The sequence below is a fragment of the Sparus aurata genome, chromosome 15 (genome assembly GCF_900880675.1).
Source record: "Sparus aurata chromosome 15, fSpaAur1.1, whole genome shotgun sequence".
NCBI lineage: Eukaryota > Metazoa > Chordata > Actinopteri > Spariformes > Sparidae > Sparus > Sparus aurata.
Window position 1 is genome coordinate 8454966 of NC_044201.1, and position 17051 is coordinate 8472016.

A 17051-nucleotide genomic window follows, 5' to 3' on the forward strand; every position below is an offset into this window, starting at 1 on the left:
CAAAATGCTACGTTAATGGAGTTTACAGATTGAATATAAATACTGCTGCTATGCCTCATGATTGGACTTTAAATTAGCGTATGGATCATCAGCCTCATTTTGAATTGGTACTTCTCCCCTAAGGCTGTGATTTCATTTCCATAGTTTGGGTCGTTGCAAATGCCAAATAAAAAAAAGATGGATTTGCGTTGTTCAAGGCCTTGCTCCATCAGGATAGAAAGATGCTTTCAAAGGTGGGGGCAACGTGTTGACTGTTACCTCATTGCAGTCACTGGGACACTGGGGGGGATTTCAAAGCCTCATCCCAAGTCCTTTAAACCAAAGTCTGTCCACCAGCAGTTTTTTAGATCTTGACATCTTTGCCTTCAACCAGCTCGCACGATTATCCCCTTCTTATATGTAAATTCATGTACGCGGTGTGCCACGAGAGGGGACGCATGACAGTAACTATGATCAAAAAGACATAATTTTGCCACCAGCAAATCATATAAAGTTAAATAAGCAGTGCATATGCCTAATCTGTGCAGTTTATGTATGTGTATGTAATGTGCTTTTAACTGTTTGAGAACAGTTTACGCCACAGGCAACTTTCAGCCTCAGTTTATTTTTCATGATTCCTCCAAGCCCGGTCGAACTCCATTCGTGTTTGTCGCCGGATGTGCGAGAACTTCCTGCATCTGAATCCTCACAAGACTTACAGTGTTGCTTGTTGGTCGCAGCTGCGCAATTTCTTAGACCCGTATCTTAAAAAAATAGATGGATAAATAAAGGAATAACTGGGAATTGTATCCGACCAGACAACAATCAGATTTTTAACCACACACCAAACATATAAACACGCGCTGGTTGGATCAAAATCGGATGCTACACACGCGCACTCATAGCTTCTAGAATAACTACTGTGCTGTTAATGGTTCACACGGGAGCTCTCCTCCTGATCTATAAAGCCTCAGATGGACTGGCTCCACCATATACTTCCAGCCTTATTTCCCCTCAAACTCCATTATGTCCTTTGTGTGTCCTTAATGCTGGATGCCTAACTGTTCCCTGATTCAATAAAAAACTCTTCTGGTGGTAGAGCCTTCGCCCGCAGGCCTTTCACCACACGTCCGGAAGGCAAGCTCCGTTGACATTTTCAACTCCAGACTGAAAACACACGTACTTTCTGTTTATTTGTGACCTCTCCTGACTGCTAACTGTGTGATCTTTGATTTTGAAATGACCTACCTCAGCCAAGTTTTGTGTGTGCTTATGGGTGTGTGTTTTTACACGTCATATTGTATTTTGCTGTTTGTACCGATTTGTGAAGTTGAGATTGAAGCAAGACATGAGTGACTGAGATAGCTAAATTCTAATGTGAAAATATAAAATTAAGTCTTTATTTTGTTGTCACACATTAACCACAGGACTGCACAGAGACTTAAACGTAGCATTGAGCAGGCTGAGTTGGGTCCATGTACGACCTAAAGGGACATACTGGGTTATCATGTGCCCTGTGAAAAGCGCTTTCACAGTCGGCGTAGAAAATCAGACACCATGAGATTCCTCTCATGCTACAGCTAAAAGGTAGAAAAATGCAAAGCAGACTCAGTGCAGTTGTTGATCAGCTTCAATTTTTACTGGCAGTAGTTTTCACAACAGCGGGCAGAACTGCTCACGACTTTTTGATCACATTGAGCAAACTGGACGTATAAAGTGCCGTATGACAGAAAGATAAAAACACAATCTACCAGAGTACAAAGGGTACAAAGTACAAAAAATGTCATGTTGAATCAAGAATCACATCAAAATCAATTTTGTACAAAAACACATCTGGAATCGGAAACAAAACACTTAACAGTGACATTCTGTAATAAGCGAACAGCAGTGATATGAAATCAGTCGCGTCTGGCACACACAAATCATGTATTCATTTCATGATTCATACAGGATATTGTGATTGAAATTGTGCTTTGATTTCCAATATTAGTGCAAAGTTTAATCAAGAATTTAATTAAAACAAAATGGTTCCCATTTGGAATCAGGTTGCCAAAACTGCGGCAGTATGCAGACAGAGGCTGGCACATCACAAGTGCCTGTTGGCACGGTAACACACTGCTGCAGTCTCTGAGAGCACCGCACACTAACGGGACTAAATATATAAATGTGATGAACTCTCAACAAAAATCAGCTTTACAGTTTGAAATGTGTCTTAATTTTTTTTTCTCAGAATTCAGCAGCTCATAGTTCATCTATTAAATAGATACAAATCATTAAAGTTATACATTAAATGTAAGAAATATCTTTGAAAATGTATTTAAAAATGATGCAAAATCCCTGAAGATTCCCTTACACCCTGTGTCCCCCTGAGGTCAACTCAAAGATGCTGAGTGTGGTGCATGAAATGTATCGTATGACGTCTGCAGGCGCTTAGCGAGCAGCTTTGCTTCTCCACCTCACTCGCATTTGGAAAGGACTTAAATAGGTAATCTCCTTTGTTTCTCAGTTTGAGACTCTCCCCCAGAGTGACAATGTGCCACATCTGTGCAGGAGTGCACCATGTGTTTTTATGTTGTCAAGCCGTACCCCAGTTGTGCCTGCAGTCCTTTAAAGATGTATCGCACATGTGCCGTCTTCTCAGGTGAATTTCATCTGGGCCCGTGGGATGTGGTTCATGATTATGTGGTCGCTGGAAACAAAGATATTAACTGCGGTCAAAGAAAGGCCAGCCCGGTCAAATGAACCAGTCATGTGATTCTTACACAACATGCAAAAATGTGTTTTTTTGTTTGTGCCTCTTACTCATAGACATCAGAGTACTTCATTCTCCTGTAGTACTTGGCTAGTTTGATAGAGAAGATGATCCCGGGGATGAAGAAGATGATGCACCAGCCCAGACTGAACCAGAATGCATTCTAGAGGGGGGGGGGGGCAAAAGGAAAGTGGCAGCTTAAGAACCATTTGACAGACTTAAGTGATTTTGTCAAAAAGAAAAAAAAAAGAAAAAGAGTGAAATAGGCTGCAGGTGGAGAGCTAACAACATCTGATCCTCACCAGAGACTCCACCAGGTGTGAGCAGACGATAATCTCAACAGAGTCCACAGCTCCCGCCACCGGCCCACAGCGGCCCACCTGCTGCGTGATCTGAGGGAGGATCCACACATCAGTAACTTTTCATAAAGGTAATTTGTGCACACAAACACTGGACACATACTGTATCTGTATCTGCACAGCACGTTAAAAAGTGTAAAAAATCTGAAACAGACTTTACCGTGAGGTTGGCCCAGTCCGCATAAACAATGAAGTAACCCAACTGACAGTCCACAAACTTTCTACTCTCCTGAGAACGAGAGAGAGAGAGAGACACAGAGAGAGACAGAGAGAGAGAGTAAATTCCATACATTCTCTCTCTGCTTTACAGTGAGAAGTCATGAGGAATGAGTGGAACGCCAAGCCATCTCAGCAACTGGAATTCTGGGTAAATCCTCTGAAGTGACCCATAAATAAATGCAATAGCACCATGATTAGAAGAGGTACGGCAGTTATCAAAGATCTTTTATAAAGCAAATTTCATGCAAAGGCAATTCAAAGTGTCTTTGCCCTAATGCATTAAAACATCAAAGGAGACATGTTATGCTTTTTCATTTGTGAGTGATAGCTTCTTATGCATGCAGAATATCTTGAAAGTTAAAAAGCCCTGCACCGGGAGAAGCTCCAACCTCCCACAGAAAACACTGCTACTGAAACGCCTCATCACTAGTCCCACATTTAATTCTGTGACCTTGTGACATCACAGTTCGTCACCATGTCACACATAGCTAGTTTGGCACGAAATGATTGATTTAGCACAGCTGCTCTGGTGTTGTTAGCATTGTTGGGTCACGCATGTGTGAGCTGACCAATCAGAGGAGAGCCCATTTAGGCGGGAGGGCCTTAAAGAGACGGTAGCCACACTATTGTATTGGGTGACATGCTCAGCCCTGCTGCTGTAAATACTTACGAAAGCACTAGATGTGTATTCATCCGCATCTTAACGTAGTTCCCAACAAATGCTGTATTTATTGGTGTTCAGCAGACTTTTGCTAAAAACTCCAATGCCCCTCTGTTTTAAGAAAATGCTCAGTCTTTTTTTTTTTTTACAAAATGGGCTTGGAGTCCCAGGCGGGGTTGGAAAGTCCAAAAATAGTGAGAGATGATTGGGATTTGCTGACATCAAATAATATTGAAAAGCGCCAACAGAGGTTCAGTCAAAGAGAGTGGATTTAAAGGTCATTAAAGTCAAGAGCAAGCCTGTTGTTTCTCTGCTTAGTTTTGGACCCTAAAGACGGTGAGCAGGATTGCTACCAGATGAGGCTTCACGTGGTGGAAGAACACAGCAAAGGCCCATACAGACACCTAAGAGCTGGTGTAATGTGTTCTTACAGCACTGTTTACATGACACAACGCGGACCTCACAGATGAAACAGACCATAAATATTCCCCTTTTAATCTTAAGCGTGCACAACTACAGCTGAAGACAAACACGTCCGGACACTAAATGTAATTCACGCTCGGCGGATGTGGAACCAACGGGAACACACAGTGTTTCAACTCCTCGTACTCACTGAGCCACAGCAGCTCCCCCCTCCAGCTAAATGACTGACCCACCACAGGCATTAACAGACCACATGGAGCACTTTTTCTTCCAACTCATGTGACTCGTGGCTGTACTCACGGTCTCCACGATCTGTGTCGTATTTGTGTTGAGGAAGTCTTGTGCTGCCTCCACGTTGCCCAGCACCTCCCCCACCGTTCCCTGGAAAAGCCAGAGAGGAGAGAAATGAGCCACAGAGGCGAGGAGAGGAGAATGATCTTTACTCTCTGTGGCCTCCAGGTGTTGGTCAGTGTACTCACGTTGGCATTATGGAAAACGGGCTGAAGGTCCTGGACGGTCGAGTTGATGCTTTCCTGAGGGAAAAAGCAGTGGATATTTGTTTAAACTCAGATGGATGACACACAAACCGGAATGAGGAGATGGCAGAGGAGATAAGGGGAAAGCTGACTCACCAGTTGTGGGGTGATAATTGTTTCTATGTCTGACTGGATCTTCCTCAGGTCCATGGCCTCGGATCTGAGAGCCAATTTAATAGCATCGTTGTTCTAGAAACAAGCGAATGATTGGTTAATAGATAGAAGACATTAAAACAGACGATTATGTTTTATGTTAAAGCCTCCTGACTCACCTGAACGTCAGCGAGCCTGTCAAGCCTGTCTGCTGTTGTGTTCAGGTTGATGCTGGAAACGTTGTTAATCTGAGAGCGAGACAAGCGAGTAACACAAATCACTTTTACACGTTACACATGGACGCGCGCATGTAACGACGGTGGAGAGCGTGGATAATGTCTACCTGCTGTGTGACAGCAGCGGAGTCGAAGTCCTTAGCGGAGGCGGAGAAGCTGCTGAGTTGTTTTTTGACGTCAGGGCTCAGGAGAGTGATGGTGGCCAGAGTGATGTCTGTGTTATCGAAGTACATCTGGATCTCATCCGTGTACTGCGTGGCACCGACGGAGAGGGAGGAGGGAAGGAAACAGGCATCACAAGCGATGAGGTTCGGTTAGACGAAGGCGAACAATATTCACAAACGTATGATGAGTATAAAGGTATCGTGGGTGTAACTGTAAGGACACTCACTTTAGACACATTGAGCAGATCGTCGAGGTTTATGACCTCGTACAAGTGGAGCGTGGTCCACAGAGGCTGGTTTTGCTCACAGTCTCTGTAAAAATCGAGTCAGAATCAGAATCATGTTTGTTACAGACAATATTTTATATGACAACAACACAATAAATAATGTAGCCAATGTCCCGTTTCAGCCTGCCTGTTAGTTTGCTCTCCTGAGTCGGTGTCTTGGTTATGTTTGATATCAATTAATCTAATTGTATAAAAAGATTTGGAAGTAAATAACTAATAATATAATAATACATATGGAAGATGAGAAGGGGATATTACAACAAAAGAGCCACACAGGTGAAAAAATGCAAATGTGACAGATATTGTAGTATGAGTCTTGATTTCAGTGGGGAAGGTAATTGTTCCATTATTAAAAAAAATATGAAAATGACGATTTTGTGGCCTCAGCTGAGGTTTGCACCAAACAAACGTGTTCCCTTCATATTCTTGTCATCATATTGCAGTCTGGAGGATATGATCTGTAGGCCGGTGCGTCATTTCTAATGGTGTGTCGGGACGCATTTTGCCTTTTAACGACAACATGCAGCTCCTGAGATTTGGATATTGCATTTGGCCATATTGCACTAATCTGTTATATTACAATTAAATCATGTCAAACTTGACAAGCGCATATTTACAGACCCACTAAGAAAGCAACAATATAATAATAATAATAACAAAGAGGAGCCAGAATGTATTTTCTTCGATGGACAGGTGTGTAATGGGTGTCATGGAAAACACAAAGACAAGCCTGTGTGCATGTCTTTGTGTGAACTGACATCACATACCTGTAGATATCAGAGATATTGATGTTGCTTTTCAGCCCCAAAGCTGGACCTATCTCCAACCCTGGAATCAAATCTGGAGTATCAATAAACTGCGGAGAGAAGAGGGGATCACATCACCACAAATGTACTGAACTCAGCATGTAGCATTTGTGCAGGGAGCATGCAAACACATGTTTGTGCAGGCGTGTGTTTGCGTATTGTCACCTCCAGCAGCTGTCCATTGTTCCAGGGCTGACAGAGCAGATCGTAAACTGAGCCTCCCAGCAGGAACAGCAGCACCACCGCGATCATGAACAGCCAGGAGAAGAGGAAGCTGAAGCCTGCACCCCTGCAACCACATCCACACTCACAGGTCACACCAGAGGTCAGGAGGTGGAACACTCCCAACAGATAAGATGTGACAACCATGCACTCACATCATGAGGAAGATGCCTCCACAGTCCGCCGTGCAGGAGCGCTTTGCGGGGTCCTTTCTGGGTGACAGACCCGCAGGGCCCAGGACCAGACCCAGGAGGTAACACACCACCACCAGGAGGACCACGCAGCACAGGACCACACACACTCCCCACCTGGAGAAGCACACACACACACAAACACACACACACAATGAGTGATTTATTATTATTTTTTCTTGCATTGATCACACATCTGCACATCCGGGTGTTTTTACCTGATGTGCTCGGCTCTCTCGATCTCTGGTGTGAACTTGCTGATATCTTTCTGGACCTGCTCCAGAGTCTTCGACACGTTGGTCAGAGCAGACAAGGGGATGTCATTGGTGACCTGGGAGACCTGCGTTTTTATTTCATCCAATCTCTGCTGGCTGTCTGAAAAACGCACAGAAATACACACATGAACCATAAAACTGATCTTATAAGTTCATGAATAAAATCAGAGTTGAAAGAGGAGCGAGAGTAAAGGTGCTCACTCACTTTCAACAACATCCTTGGTGTCATTGGTCACCCTCTGGGGGATGCTGTCGAAAAAGTCCTCCACCTAAAAAGAAGACAGACTCTTCATTCACTCTCATAATGTCATAGCAAGTAGTTTCGTGAAAGTGTTTGTGTGTTTACACGAGTGCAGCTTTCTGTCAGGCTCTGTCAAGCAGCCCTAATTGAGTACGAATCCATAATTCACGCTTTCTTAAACTATCTTTGGTCGTTCACTCTCTTCCCTCTATCTGACCGCTTATCCAGATTTGTTAACAAGGCAGGCATTATATTACAAAGATTAATGATATTAAGTGTTCTGTGCCACAAAGCTTTCCTAAAGCATAGGCCAGAGTTTACAGAGTGCCTCAAACTGATGACAGAGTCCGCTGGGCTTTGATAAATGTGATGGCCAGAGTGAATAGGTGTAACCTCCAGAGGTGGGATGTAACAAAGTTCATATTCTTTGTGACTGTTCTTGTGTAGAATTTTCAGGTATCTGTACTCTACTTGAGTATGTATACTTCCCACATTTTTACATGACATTATTTATTTTTTTACTGACTTTAAAGCAAATGATCTTTTAATTTACATTTGTGTCATCGCACGCCGCCTTCCCAACACCTCGAGACTGATTTTCAACCCATCAGTGTTTGTCACGTACGGCAGACGTGTTATTGCTGCCTGGATTTGATTATTTTCTCAGTTTGTCGCTGTGCTCAGGACGCTTCACCAGCCCAAATTGACGTCCTGCTAATGAGACTCATCTATCAACTATCTTTCCGGTGCTTTCACGAGCAGCTGGGACAAATCTTTCTGTTTCTACCTTCAAGTCTCATACTCTAAATGTGTAGAGTAAATGTGTATATAAACATATATAGAATTATAACTTAATTTTTTACATGTCTTTTTTTTTTATCTTTGTTGACTGTGAAATTTCTTTTTATCACACCCGTATCATCTGCATTTTGGTATGAAGCATTTTATGTGTTAAAAGGAATAAAAACACATAAAAAGTAAAAAGAGAGAGATGTGTTTTTTTGCTGAAGTCACTGACCTCCTTGATTTTGGACTGGAGGTCTGTTTTGATGACGTCATCCACGGCCGACTGGAGCTCGCTCAAGCTGGGAATCTGTGGAGAACAATCAGGAGTCACACGCGTGCAACCATTGTGACCAGCAATCACATGTAACCATGTGCTGTACTTTAATGTAACAGGAGGGGGCAGCAGACTTTAGCAAGACAAGCACATAAGCCCTCACAGATGTCATCGATGAGCCACTATTAAATGAGCTGATACCAAAGAGGAGCGGATTGCATCTGTGTTACTGCCACTGCCGTGATGAAGATTAGATATTATACAATACATGTATAGATTAAGAGACAAGATGGGAAGAGGGGAGAGGGGGGAAAAGAGAGGGGAGGAAAGGAAAGGAAAGGAAAGGAAAGGAAAGGAAAGGGGAAGAGGAGAATCTATACGTGTCAGAATTAGAGGAGTGTAGGAGGAGTAGAGAAGAACAGATGGGAGGAGGACAAATCAGCTGTACAGACAAAGCCAAAAATGAAGAGCAATTATCATGAGTCACACTGTCTCAATCTGCGTCAGAGGTGGTTTTGATGGCATAAATCATTTCTCCCTGTTGCCTCTTGATTATGTCTCCTAATTGGGCTGATTCCTAGTCTGTGCGTTGTAATCTGAGCAGTCAGACCAAACTCCCGTTTAGCATAAAACGACTGCGCGTGACGGGAGTGCGCTCGTTCCTTTAATTTCCCTATGTTTTATTAATGCATCCAAATTAAGAGGGGCACAAAAAAAAACAAACCCCACAAACATCACATTATGCAACCCACGTTATGCAAAATCAGTACTCACGGAGATGGAGGTGTCCAGTGTCAGCTCGTGGAGCTGATCATACATGTTGGCACAGCCGTTGCAGTTTGGCTCGGATAAAGTCTGATTGATGCGATTTTTAACGACGGTGACATTTGCCTGGAGGCGGTCCACGCTGGACTGCAGCTGGACCAGGGATGAGTTCAGCTTCTTCAGTTCCTTATCTGTGTTCACAGTTTCTGCTCATATGAATAAAAGAAATCATTATTAGCCAGTGTATGCACAGGTTTAACAAACAAAAATCTGCATTTTTTAAAGCATTCATCTGTGACCTTTTTTATGCTGGCTGCTCTGAATTCGAAAGCAATTCTAAAAGCTGAAATAAATGGAAGTGAGCACTGCAACAGAGGGAACGACAGGAAATTGATTATTAAGGGAGATATAATCCAGCTCCTTTGGTGCAGCATTGAAAATATGTTCCGTATTACTCTACCAAGCCTGCTCTGTGTTACTCTGAGAGCACTGTTAAGAAACATGTCAGTAAATAACGTATCAGCACTTCATTTATCATCTTTGAAAAGGCGGGATTACTGCGGCAAAGAAATAAATGGCTCTCTGCTGGAAACTCTCCACAATTACGAAACCCAAACAATTAGCTTTTTTTTTTTATTGTCTTGTATTTATTCATTTGCAGCTGCATGTCACAAAGCTGCAGGATTCAAAACCAAGACTATTATAGCCTAGGTTTTTACTTCAATAATTCATTATTCATTATTTTATTGGTTTTATTGGATAGGACCATTTCGACAATGACAGGAAACAGGATGAGTGAGGAGGGATGACTACAGGTCGGCTTGAACCCTGGGCCACTGCAGCGAGGACACAGCCTCTGTACATGGGACGTGTGCTCTACTCACTGAGCTACGAGGGTGCCCCGGTTCATTTCATTGGAATAGACTTTTTTCCATTATATCTCCCAGATTTCAATGAGATCCTGGATGGGGTTCTGGGTTTGTGGATGGAACCACACAGAAAGGTAAAAGCTGCCGCTCTACCCAGCAGCTCGTCACTGATATAAGTATTTGTGTCTGTATTTGTGTCTGTACGTTTCTCTATAAATATCTTCTCTCCCCCTTACTTTATTGTGTTGTGTAATCACTAATAAAAACAACAGCTTGTCTCAAAAATAACCCCGTCAGCATATCAAAGGCTGAACTCAAGACGTGGGAGGTAAAATGCAGTTATACGGCGCGCTGCTTATGAGATTGCTGATCTTTTTGTCAAAATATGAACACAAGCACTTACACGCTCAGGCTGAGACAGGACAGAGCATGCAGAGACACCGTACCTCGGTCCAGGAGTCTGACTGAGTTCAGCGCCGGGTCTAGAGTTCCTCTGAATCTCTTCTGGATCTCTGCTCCCAGCTGAGGCCCGATGGCTGATGAAGACAAAGACAAGTGTGAGGCGAGCCGAGAGCAGGAGGCGCATCGCGGCGGTCAGAATGAAACAAAAGTGGTTCTCACCATCTAGGTTTCTGCTAACCTCCTGCACGGTTTTATAGCTCTCATTCACCACATAGTTGACTTGCTGGAGAAAGAAAAAACAAAGAATTCCAAAGTGCACAAACGATTAATGACTTTAAATACCACATATGTGTGTCGAGGACTGTTTCCGTGAGGCAGCCGTGCATGGCAGCTTTTGCAAGTGAAGAAGAATAAACAGAAGACAATCATTATTTCCCTCCATGCCCTCTCCCGCTCTCTTGTATCTTGAGATAAGTTTATTGACAGTGCGGAGTCATTAATCAGCAGACTGAACGGTGAACTGGTGTCTGTTTGCATCTCAAACAAAGGCTGTCACCTCACGGCACACTGACGGCAGAGGTGCAGGACATTAAGCTTACATACAGTTTCGACATCCCAACCGATACAGCAGGGACGTGCACATGATTATGGAGGGGCAGGGGCTCACAGTCAGAAAAGGGCAGTAGGTGCCCATTTTTTCAGGCCTTAATGACATAATATGTAGATTTGTTAATGAAAATTAATTTTAAAAAAGAAGAGAGCTAACTACTTAGCTGTGTATCCTGTGTAGCTGTGAGTGATACGCAATTGCCATTTCTTTTGTGTCAATAAAGTATTGTCAACATGATTTTATTCACATTATAATAATACTGAGGTTTGGAAGACATGCAATTCAGCTGCAATTCTTAAAAAGCAATACAACGCTGGTTTATTATTTGGCTATGTATCGGAGGGCAATTGCAAACTAAAAATACAGGCCACACATCTAAAAATGTGACAAACCCAAGAAATGACTTCTGTGACTGTAAGTAGGAACAGCAATGTTTACAACAGCAAAGTCCCAGTAAACTCAATATCTGGAAGAAGTTTAAGGTTGGAGGTGAGATAAACAGCCGACTCAGACAGCTGTAATATTAGATTATTCTTATCTCTCATTAACAAGCAGTTAGCTTAACGAGCACAAATGGGCGCGTTTCTGAAATATGACTCAAAGCACGTTGAATAGGTGGAAGGCGACTTGTCAGCCCCCACGAGGAAGTTATGTTAAAGGTTTTATAACTCACAAAGCTTCAAGTCGCTCCACTGTCACGTCTCATCTACGTGCATGGTGGAGTTCTGATGAGGCAGCGGCTTCTCTCTCGGCTCAACACACTCACACAACGCCATATTACGTATGAAATAGGCCACGTACGGTAGATAACCGTACGGTGGCGTTTTTATACCGTCGTTTATTTCACATCCCTGTGCACAACAGGAACGTATTTATTCATTAAAAAACACACAAAAGGGGCACTTTCTGATACGAGGCAAAAAGGGCAGGGGCTCAAGCACCTCTTGGGCCTTATGTGTGCACGTGCCTGCGAAACAGAATAAACATCGAGATCAGTGAGTCACCCGAAGACGCCACATTGAGGTGCCGCGACTGTGACCTCTGTGTCCTTCCCCAGCACTCCTGTCGTGATCTTCAATCAACGAGGGGGCTTCTCTCACCTGAGGCACAGTGGTGAGGAACTCTTGGACGTTCTCTATGGTTTTGTCGAGCTCCACCACGCCTCCGTCCACACTCTGCCTGAACGCTTCGTTGCTTCTGAACATGCATATGTTCCCGGCGCTGCAAAACACACACACACACACACACACGTACACAATTAAATTTGTGTCTCCAAACATAATGTCAGTCCTAGGGGAGACGCACACGAGCGGCGAGGCGCGCCCGCTCAAGCTGTCCTTTCTCCAGTGATAATTTCAGATAACACGATGTTGTGCTGTTCAGAAACGCACACACACACACACACTCACAAGATAATGACTGTGGTGATGAATGCACCCCAGTACAGGGTTCTTCTGCGGCAGTCAGTGGAGGACGTCTGCTTCTGGTACATCTTCCCGCCACAGTTGCCACAGCAGCGGCAGCACGCCAGGAAGAAACCAACCAGGGGCATCAGGACAATGTACAGGACGCCGATGGCCACACACACCAGGAAACCCACTTGGTAGATCAGGACCTGAGCACAAAACACACACAGAGACATAGGTACAAACAAATGATATCTATCAACTTCGATGCCAAGTTGGCAGAACAGAGGCATGTGTTTGCTGTGTGCCGTGATGTCAAACAAAGAGAGACATCGCCAAACAGTAGATTTACTTTACTGTGGTGACACTGTGCAACCAGAGCGGATCAAAGAGTCTCAGTAAGTTCAGTGGAATGGGGATAAATACACACTGGAGTGCTCTCAGATTACCAGCCGGAGGGGAAACTCTGGGGAGGGTGTGTCTGCTTTTTCTCTCCCATGAATAGAAGTTCATACCAGCATCGCTAGAATACGTGAATCTACATTTACTTACTTCTTTAAGGAGTTCTTGATCTATTTGCTGCTTCTGGTCAACATCCTGGACCACGTTCAGGATCAGATCTAGACAGATATCAGAGAGAGAAAAAAACAAGCTTTTGAGTGACATCGGACGACACAGAAACAAAGCGACACAGTGCAAAGAGGCTGCTTTTTTTTTCTCTCATTGTAAAGATAGAAATCTGACACCTCCATCATCTGAATACAGGGAAACCAGGGGAGCTTTTAGGAAGAGATTAGGTTTTTACTCACACAAAAAGAAATGCAAATTCAAAGCCTGCTATTTATGATCATACAAAAACCCAGTCAGTGTGGATATCATTCAATAAACACAGGCACTGCAAACAGAGAAGGGGGTAGAAGTTCAGTTTCTCACATAAGCTATTTTGGAAGTTCTCACCATCTGTCTCTATCACGGATGGCAGTCTGCCATTAATGTCCTGGAAATGTGTATTTTATCTCCCTGCTGCACGTCTCTGCTTTTTAACCCGCTGTATATTGACTTTGAAATGCTTTACTTTTTTACTGTTGATCACTGGTTGGTGTCTTTGTGAATTACAGGGGTGCACAAACATTACATGAAACTGTAAACTGGCGGTGCAAAAGTACCAAAAACATACCGTCAACTGTCCAATGTGTGAGAAAACTCCATGGAAATATTAAAACAACATTTTTGTCAGTGATGAATGTCAGTAAATGTCAGTACTGATCACCTGGTTTATACTTGATGGAATTATTCGTTTTATAGCTGAATATTAAAGCAGTGCAATAAGTGAGCTTCAATATCACCGACTGTCTCTGTAATTACCAGGCCTGGGGAGTAACAGAATACACGCAATTGACGTACAATAAAAGGGTAACTGTCTTCCGGTTACAGTACAGTTGCTGACAGTACAACAATTTCAAAATAAAGAATGACATACTAGTGGCACATGCGCATGGTTATGCGTAAAAACACGTCACTAGTCCCACACAAGTGAAACCACACACAGGGATGTATTCTGACAAAAGACATATGCCTGCCATTCAGAGTAAATAAAAGTAATCCTGTTGATATTACTTTAAAATGATTAATTTTAAGTTCTGGCATTCTTTTTCGTGATAGCCGTGATGCCAGTAGAGAGAAGAAGAAAAAAAAAATTGTTGAGTCAGGATGGGTGTTTCCTGGCCATAGTGCTCCCACTTTGACTTCAGAAATGACAACGCAACACAAGAGCGTCTGTGTCCAGAGCAACTTATGCAAGCCAAAAAAAAAAAAACGCTGTCATCTGCGGAAATGTCAACCTCAAATCTGAGGAAACACAAAAAAAAACAACACCCACATGTTGTCAGATAAACACGGTATATCTGTAGTTGGTGCCAATATTGTTATCTGTAATGGTACATTTCTTTGGTATAATGTGCAATATTTACAACAGGTGGATTTTCTGGTAATCCAGTGTTACTTATAAAAACTGCCATGTCATTTTCTATTGTGTAAATGACTGCATTTGATCCTCATGTAATCTGACCCAACCTTGCCCTTGAGTGCTAACTGCCGGTTGTCACGTTTTCATAAAACCAGCAATAGACTTCTCAGTTCTTCACAAACCAGTGATGGGTCATTGAGATGCACAAACATAAACACATATTCTGGTTTTGAGCTCATAAAAGATACACACTTGAGTGAAGCACCTGTTTCTTTGGGGGTGGAGTAGCACGTCCGCCACCACTTGTTTGTTCTTTCCAGCAGACAGTTCACTGAGAAACACCCGTGATGTTTGATCATCTGCCTTCTGGAAGAACACTTACTGTTGATCTACTAACATTTATAACCTCCGGTGTGGTGGGTCATAAGGAAGAAACCCCGCGGTTTACGATGAACCTTTGAGCCATTTGCTTCTACCAAACAACGATTGCAGGCAGCGTGGTCACACATCTGTCGACTATAACCGGTTAACACTGAGGGGGGTGAAGTCTCTTTATGAGTCATTGAGTGGTCGAAATCCATCATCATCCATCATTGAGTGGTCGAAATCCATCATCATCATCGAATCCACCTACTGCCTGGTTTTGTGTGGATTTTTTGCTTTCCATTTAGAAGTTAATCTTGACCGGAAAGCAATGTACGATACTGAGAAACGGTTCATGGGGCAATTACAAACCCGTAACGGGAAGAACACAGCTGTGACACAAGTTGAAAAAAAACACCAGACCAGGACAAAAAGGTTAAAGATTAACCGGCCAAATACAAAAGTTCCCGCTGGCTCGCTGATTAACTGAGCCGCTCGTCTTATTTGTACAGGCATTATTAGTTTGAAGAAGTTGCGAGGGTTCAGTATGATGTGTCACCTTTGTTCCTGTAGGAAAATGATTGCCCAGCGTGGAGAAGGAAACCGTAGGATTTTAATGTCATTTGTATATTACCTGGTTTACCCGTGTGATAGATGTTGTCAAATTGAATCCAGGATTATGTAGACGGGGACCTGTGCTTCAAGATGTTTGATGAGTGAGTAGCACTGGTGACACTCACCTTTAGGGAAGGGCTTAGGTTGGACTGTGTGCAGGAAGGACTGGACCAGGGCTGACATGAAACCCACGCTGGTGTCCTCCTCTGTGCCCTGGTACTCGGGCTGGGTGAGGCTCAGCGGTGCGACGGCTGCCGGACAGGCAGCTTGTCGAGGGACGGACTGGGCCAGGCTCAGCCCCAGGAGCATCACTCCAACAACGGCCCCGAACGCTCCGCCGCTGCCCCGCCACCTCCACCCACCTCTCACACTCTCACACAACGCCATGTCTACAGGTGAGACTCGGCCGGGCGACAAAAAACAGGTTCGCAAAAGCGATCACCTCATGGCACAAGCTCCGTTTTCTGATACAACTGGAAACAAGGCAAAAAGAAAAAGAAGAACACAATGAGACACTCACAGGAGGCAGGAGAATTACAGACTGCAGAAGGGAACCCACAGACTGAGTCACAGAGAAAGAGGTCACGGCGCAGATCGTTTCAAAATGGCAATGGAAAAAACAAAACTGCCTCGCACAAGGAACGCAACAATGGCAGTAAATGGGAAATGTAAATGTTATCCCACGCATGGCTGGTTTCTGAGAGAAACTGCCCTTTATAGGGTTCTCTTTTATACTTCTACACTACCTGTCATGGCATACAGGAAGCGCTGACATTTAAAAGTTACGGGAAAGATAACAAACATGACTGGCTTTGGTGTCACCACTGTTGTCACAGTGTACACTGCATCTTTCCCACACACCTCCATCACCTGTGTTTACGCAAACTCACGCCTGTAGACATAATGACTTTTATCAGAACGAGGAGAAAAGTGTGTCAAGAGAAAAACTCCAAAACAGTGTGTGAATAATCCCTTATCAGCTTTATATCTTTCCTAGGTGCAGGTCTCTTAAGCAAATAAGTTAACGAGGATAAGGCCCCAAAGTGACTGAACACTGCTACTTCCTCTTATGGTTAAAGCAGCTGTCGAAATAGAGGAAAGCAGCCAACCTGTTCTCACTTTTCCGTCAGAGAGACTATTAATATCTGACCATGATCATCTACTTTCACCCACACTCAGCAGCCTGAGGATGTTTACTGTAAAAACTGGGGACGAAACTGCCTGAGCAGTTCATCCAGGTCGAGGCACGTACTTGAGGTGTGAGTGAGAAAAAAAAAGGGAGTTCAAAGAGAAAAGAGGGAAGGTAAGGAAGGAAGGAGAAGTGCAGAAGAAAACAAGCAGAGTACAGTGAGGCTCACCCTCTCAGTCCGGGCGGTGAAGGGCAGTCGCGCCCGCTCTGGTCTTCTGTTATTCAGTCAGAGGCGTGTGACTCTCACAGTCCTGTGGAAATATGATCCGTTCTGCTCCCTCTGACAAGTTGAGGCTGACTGTGCGCTCGCCTGGAGTGCACTGCCACTAGGAACAGAGGGAGGGAGAGAAGGGACCGGAGGA

General features: G+C 43.8%; 1 protein-coding gene across 1 annotated transcript; it reads right to left on the reverse strand.

The window, feature by feature from the left end:
- Positions 1–1594: 1594 nt before the first annotated feature.
- On the reverse strand, positions 1595–17044 carry prom2 (prominin 2). Its single transcript, XM_030442512.1, has 24 exons — positions 16859–17044; positions 15626–15973; positions 13109–13176; positions 12560–12765; positions 12251–12371; positions 10760–10823; positions 10585–10674; positions 9279–9475; positions 8463–8537; positions 7409–7472; positions 7147–7303; positions 6893–7045; positions 6681–6804; positions 6477–6565; positions 5650–5734; positions 5366–5509; positions 5202–5270; positions 5026–5118; positions 4873–4926; positions 4694–4774; positions 3251–3319; positions 3034–3123; positions 2782–2894; positions 1595–2668 (listed from the first exon to the last, which is right to left on the reverse strand). Exons 2-24 carry the CDS (start codon positions 15885–15887, stop codon positions 2617–2619), a joined length of 2520 nt encoding a protein of 839 aa, XP_030298372.1. The 5' UTR covers positions 15888–15973; positions 16859–17044; the 3' UTR covers positions 1595–2616.
- Between the last annotated feature and the right edge of the window lie 7 nt (positions 17045–17051).

Excerpts from the sequence above, each read along its gene's own strand:
- prom2 (XM_030442512.1), bottom strand. The coding sequence starts at position 15,887 with ATGGCGTTGTGTGAGAGTGTGAGAGGTGGGTGGAGGTGGCGGGGCAGC. Across the intron at positions 13,177-15,625 it reads ACCTAAGCCCTTCCCTAAAG|ATCTGATCCTGAACGTGGTC; the intron begins GTGAGTGTCACC and ends ATATCTGTCTAG. Across the intron at positions 5,510-5,649 it reads ATCTGCTCAATGTGTCTAAA|TACACGGATGAGATCCAGAT; the intron begins GTGAGTGTCCTT and ends GGTGCCACGCAG.